The 6,377-nt window shown below is 35.0% G+C and overlaps 1 protein-coding gene and 1 long non-coding RNA gene across 5 annotated transcripts in view; one reads left to right on the top strand and one right to left on the bottom strand.

Moving 5' to 3' along the window:
• Positions 1–6,377, top strand: part of LOC127061528 (RNA-binding protein fusilli) — a 33,193-nt gene that overhangs the window by 20,138 nt on the left and 6,678 nt on the right. For 2 of the 4 annotated variants that reach the window (XM_050988534.1, XM_050988524.1), the window contains exon 11: positions 1–5,575. In XM_050988534.1, the coding sequence (XP_050844491.1) occupies positions 1–879 (879 nt within the window). In that variant the 3' untranslated portion in view covers positions 880–5,575. Of the gene's footprint in view, positions 5,576–6,377 lie in introns of those variants that run through there. The other 2 variants (XM_050988543.1, XM_050988554.1) reach the window with 2 other exon arrangements.
• The window catches only part of LOC127061749 (uncharacterized), a 3,850-nt gene continuing 2,595 nt past the window's right edge, over positions 5,123–6,377 (bottom strand). The window contains exon 2 of the long non-coding RNA XR_007780944.1: positions 5,123–6,377. This exon is cut by the window's right edge and continues 1,936 nt beyond it. This is a non-coding gene — a long non-coding RNA (uncharacterized LOC127061749).

Here is a 6,377-nt window from a genome sequence, read left to right on the forward strand (position 1 = left end):
GGTCAACCATCCGGAGAAGCATTCATACAAATGGACAGCGAAAGTTCGGCGCATGCCTGCGCGACTCAACGACATCATCGGTATATGATCTTCGGAAAGAAACAACGTTACATAGAAGTCTTCCAATGTAGCGGCGAAGATATGAATCTGGTATTGACAGGTGCAGTAGCTCCGCCATCAACGAAGGCTCTACTATCACCCGGTACGTTGAGCACTCAATCACCCGCATCTCTGACACATTCGGGTCCGGCGACGCCGGTACCGATGCCGGTACCGACGGCGCAGCCTCCCCTCTGGGACATACAGGCGCTCGTACAGGCACAGGCGCAAGCACAGGCAGCGCAGGTTCAAGCTCAAGCTCAGGCGCAGGCGCAGGTGCAGGCCATCAGGAATCAGGACTTTTGGCTGATGGCCTTGGCCTCTAACGCGTCCCCCACCTCGACGACTCCAGCCTCGCCTACCTCCTCGGCGACGAGTAAGACCTTGGCCCTTACCGCGCCCAATCCACCTCATCAAATCCCTGCGTACGCGATGACACCTCCGGCGGCCGCCGCAGCAGCCGCCGCTGCGGCTGCGCTTCATGCTCAACAACCTACTCACGCACCGTTCTTACTCTTCAATGTTCCCTCTCGTATCCCCATATTAAGGGCACCGACCTCTCATGGCATCTTGACACCCATCGTTGCGCAAACCGCTCCTATTAATCCGGCTGCATTGATGGGCCTGAAAAGAACCTGGGAAAGCGCCTTTCCTACCGAAACACCCGGTACGGTAGCCAAGCGTGCCGCGTGGCACCCACCAACGGCAGCTTTTCACGCCCATGCGCCTACTGCTGCTCCTGCCTTGCCCTATACCGCACAATTTTATCCTCAAATATGATACGCGAAATTGACCTTTCTTTCGTATACCATCTACAGACTGCGGTTTTTTTCTATTCTCTCTCTCTATGTATCTACATACATATACTTCTTGTCATTCCACCTACCTAATTGCTATTCCAATTCCTTCCTTCTAACCAATGAGAAGATCTTAGCTAGTCGGTCTTTCTCGCGTTTTTCGGATGGATTTTCTATATATGTATATGTACATATATATTTTTTCTTTTTCCTTTTTTTTTTTTTTTTTTTTTTAGAAAAATATCACACTTTTTGATCGATTTACACTTTTACGTCTTAATATTCTTAATCAGACAAACAAATATTTTTTACGATTCATTAATTTTGAACCTACTCGAATGCCTTTCGAAGGTTCCAAATAAAACTTATTCGAGAATGTGATAAGCAGTAGTACTTACGGACATATGAGAAAAAATAGTTTTAATTTAAATTCATGAAACTTTCACTGGCAGCGCACAAACTGGACTTTCTCGAACGATCGTCCCATTTTTGTTAATGTAGTATATTCTAGGATATTATCGTTTCGATTCTTTGTTCGCATTGTTCGCGATTACGATTAAAATCTCGGAGTCACGAAGAGAATTATGTCAATCGATTGACATATAAAATTAGGTTTCTACGTTGACGGAATTATTTCGCGACAACGCGTGCAGGAAAGTGCCTTAGAAAAAGTAAAGAATTAGAAATGTGTATATACGAGACTTGTCCTTCGTAAAAATCGTCTCGTAATCTTACGATCGTCACGCATACGTACGTTTCGTGTACGTTACGTGTACGTATATATGCATATATCTATATGTACACGCGTGCAGATTATTAATAGAGATGCCTATGCGAATATATATATATATATCTATCTATTCTTTATATATATATATATATGAATATAGGTTATATATAAAACATATACATATATATATATAAATTTATATATTTTGCTAGAAATATTTCTATTAGTTTTTATAATGTATGGACATTCCATCCAATGTTATATAGATTAAGTCCTCATTCCAGAAAAATTAATCTTCGTTTTTCCACTATTTGTCTATCTTGTGCACGTCTCGCAACATTCATTCGAATGTTTGAAATACGCGCGCGATCGTTCTCCGTATCAAAAGTTTCTCGCGCATGCGCGCGACTCGCAGACTGTTTAACAAAAGAGACAAAAGAAAAAGACGTGCGAACGACGTGTTATCATATTTTTCTTAAAATTCCAATAACATAGTAGAATTGTCTATTTCACTGCCAACACGACGAACAGTTTGTAATCGTCAGTTTCCTTTTTTCTTTTTTTATTCGTCGAATTATTATCGTCGGTAATATTTTAAACTTCATTCCTTCTTGCCATGCTTTTGTATCTTTATTATGGATGGAATAGAAATGTTATACAATATATAAGAGAAACGGAATGAGAAAGAGAAAGAGAAAGAGAGAAAGAAAGACAGAGAGAGAGAGAGAGAGAGAGAGAGAGAGAGAGAGAGAGACGATCGCGCGAATATATAGACGTAGGATCATAAGCCCGCGAAATTTCAAATCCGCGGGTATATTTAACGGAGTGGTTGCTGCATGTCGTGTTCCGTAGAAGGGACGTGCGTACAAGTACCTGTTAATATTTCTCTTAGTTCTTCTCTTATCCTTGCTCGAAACGGGTGATCGTACGATCTGCCTTGTTTCTTCTTTTTCTTTTTCTGCGATTCCTCTTTAATCCTTTTTTCCAATCGTAATGATTTACGATATAACCATATAATTTTTTTTTCTTTATGGTCGTTGTCCTTCCATTTCTTTTTTCTTTTTTCTTTTTTTTTTTTTCCATTATCACATTCCATTTTCGATCGTTCATCCCCAGCACCTTGTAACTATCTTCTTGATATAATAATAATTAATAATTAATAATAATAATAATAATAATAGTAATAATAATAATAATAATAATAATAATAATAATAATAATAATAATAGTAATAATAATAATAATAATAGTAATAATAGTAATAGTAATAATTTTTGTCTAGATACATATATATATATATTGAATTTATATATATATATATATTTATATATATATATAATTTTTTTGTTTTAATTACTTGTTTACGTGGTAGACCTTACAATTATCTCAGCCACAAGCCTATTTTTGTTTGACAGGATGCGGTAGCGTTTATTAGATAAAATCGAGTAGTATTCTTTCTTTCTTTTTTTTTCTTTTTTTTTTTTTTTTGGTACGTTGGGTAACGTCGGACGTTCGCGTGATTTACGAAAAAGAAAAAAAACAACGAAACTAAAATGGTGAAATATTTATCATTAATTTTGTTGTCATTGTCGTCGTCGTCGTCATCATCATCATCGTCGTCGTAGTCGTCGTCGTTGATCGTTGTTGTCGTTGTTATTATTTTCCTCCATTTATTGTACTTACAACAGACACACGCACATATATATATATATCTATATATATGTGTATATATATATATATGTATATATATATAATCAATACGACGCGCGTGTCCGACGTTACTGCGAATAACATAGATTCAAGAATCGGGTATTGCCTGCCGACGCTTAAAGTCGGGATTGCGCTTCCTGATTCGGCTTTACATTAGCATTAATATTACATCAATTAGATATAAACGAGTGGAACGTTGCGAGACGTAAAGAGAAATTAATTTAAGAATACTTTCATTTCCACTTTTTAACTTTTTATCTTTCATACACACACACACATATATATATATTTATTTATTTATATATATATAAATATATATATATTTTTTGTCTCACTTTTGTCTCGCATCGTTTTAGAAAACGGGTGCATCTTGGAGAGAGCGCGTCGATTAGAGTTGTCCGAGTTGAGACACGTCTAAATGTTTATCGTACGATCGATCAATATGGATCTTTTATCTTTTTCTTTTTTTTTTTTTTATTTTGACGTAAATTAATTTGTCTTCCTTTTCTTACTTATACTTATATCGTTACAATAACTTCGTTTGATATATTCGTTTAAACGATACGACGTGTCTAACTCGTGCATCATACTCATATCCTTAGTTGGTACTTATTTACATCGTATGTTTTAATGGTTCACGCCTTGGTGGTAACGAAGGATGGCTGCCCCCATATGCGAGAGATCGACATATATGCGTGCACATTACATGTTCTAATTGCATTATCTTTTTTTTTTTGCCGTTAGCTTTCGCTGGGAAACTATCACGCGACGCCGTCAAAATCACGAAACGTTGATATATGCACTTTTTCTAGTTACTATTCTCTTTATTTTATTTTATTTTTTTTTAATATATATGTAAAGGGAGAGAGAGAGAGAGAGAGAGAGAGAGAGAGTGAGTGAAAAAGAGAGAGAGAGAGAACGAATGAATGAAAAAAAAAAAAACAAAAACAAAAAATCAGCTCCTTGCCCTTGCATTATTATAAGTGCACACGAACACACATGCCGCTAAATCCATCTTCTACCGATCTCTTATTATTATTTTTTTTTCTTTTATGTATTATTTCTTTTCCTTTTTCTCTTTTTCTTTTTTTTTTTTTCAACTAACTCCAAAAGCTACATCTTAGATATCGTGACATTATTATTTTATTACGTTGAATGTGTTTGTTTATTTGTGAATTGCTAACATGGTGACTGACACAGTGTCGTTTCTATTATGAATTACTTTCTTCTAACTCTTGGCATTTTTATTTCATTTACTATTTTGTTTTATACACTCATACACATATATATATACGTATATACACACATACACGCATATATATATATACACATATAAAATATGTATATATATATGCATGTCTAACATAAATAATTGTCTGTGTTTGTACATCATACATGAAAAGAAAATTTTTGCAAGGAATCATAAAAAAAAAAAGTAACGAAAAAAGCAAACGAGTTTTAAATATTTACATTATTTATTAGTAAATGCTGTTGCTTCGTATTCTGTTCGATTCTCCTTTTTCTTTTTCTATATGTACATATACATACACATACATATATATATATATATATATGCATCTATGTATATGTAATGGAGTTGATGGAGAAGAGTTTTAGTTTCACCCATGTCTCGTGAATAGGTTTGTCCCGGCGAAAGCTGACGCGCGTAAAATTCACGCATATTCGTTGAACACATAGCGTGGGGCGACATTATCTCTCTTCTTTTTTTTTTCTTCCCCCTTACCTGTTTGATCTTTTTTCCTCTTTTTTTTCTTTCTTTTCTCTATTTTCTTTTTTTTTTTTCTTTTCTATGCGACCGTGTGTACGGTACGTTTCTCCTCTTTCTTCTTCTTCTTCTTCTTCTTCTTCTTCTTCTTCCCTAATATTCTTTCTTTTTTTTTCCTCTTTCTTTTTTGTTACGAAAGGTGTGCCCTTTTTTTTTTTTTAAAATAGCGTTTTTTTTTTAATTACTGGGATGTAGGACATTCTCACTCACACATAGATACATGCATACATACGGAGAGGTGGTACATTAGTATACATATGCACACATTAAACACTACATTACCACACGTATACATACGCACTATCCATACATAGATCATAATAATATATACATACGTACACCTACACACACACACAAATCCTTTTTTTTACATCTTGTATACACTCTCTTGTATTATCGACGATTATATCGATGGTGAACGATCGTGTTTAATAAATGTGCCTTGTGGACATACATATCTTTTTGCTTGCCGGGTTGGTGGACTCTTACCCTGATTATTATTACCTCGCTCGGTGTTTGTACTTTTCGTCATAAATATTCTTTGATTTGATTTTCGAATTTGAAATAGATCAAACAATAATGTATTCATTTCTTTATTAAATCTTTTTTTCTTAAATTTTTCACATCTTTTCATCCTCACGAAGAAGTTCATGAGCGAAAAGTACAATCATCGTTTCTTGTTACGTTCTGTATATTTTTTTTTTTTCACTGGGCTCGCAGGTATCTTTGGTGTCTACGGATCAAGTTGGAGATTTTCTGTGTCGTAATTCTTGATTCTCTCTTTATCTTACTTACAGGGTTTTCTCTCTCTTTCTCTCTCTCTCTCTCTCTCTCTCTCTCTCTATTTCTTTCTCTTTCTGTTTCTCTCTTTCTCAATCTTCTCTCTCTCTTTTTTCTTTTACGCTCTTTCTGTCTGTCTGTTTGTCTCTCTCTCTCTCTCTCTCTTTTTCTCTCTGTTTTTTTTTTAGTATTTTCTTTCTGTGTTTATCTCTTTTGATCTCTCCCTTTTTTGTTTTTATTTGGCTCTCTTGCCCATTCTCGATCCATCTTTCTGCAATTATCTCTTTCCTCTCTAATTTGTTCCGACGGTATAATCGATATATTTTTTCTTCGATACCTAGGTTCATATTTTAAACATTGTCGGATTATTATTTCGTTTCTATAACTTTCATTTTTTTTGTTTTTCTTGTTTTTCTTTGTACGAATCAATATTAATGCAATGATTGATCTCTAATCAATTAGCATTGTATCATTG

Source organism: Vespula vulgaris, chromosome 1 (assembly GCF_905475345.1).
Source record: "Vespula vulgaris chromosome 1, iyVesVulg1.1, whole genome shotgun sequence".
NCBI classification, from domain to species: domain Eukaryota; kingdom Metazoa; phylum Arthropoda; class Insecta; order Hymenoptera; family Vespidae; genus Vespula; species Vespula vulgaris.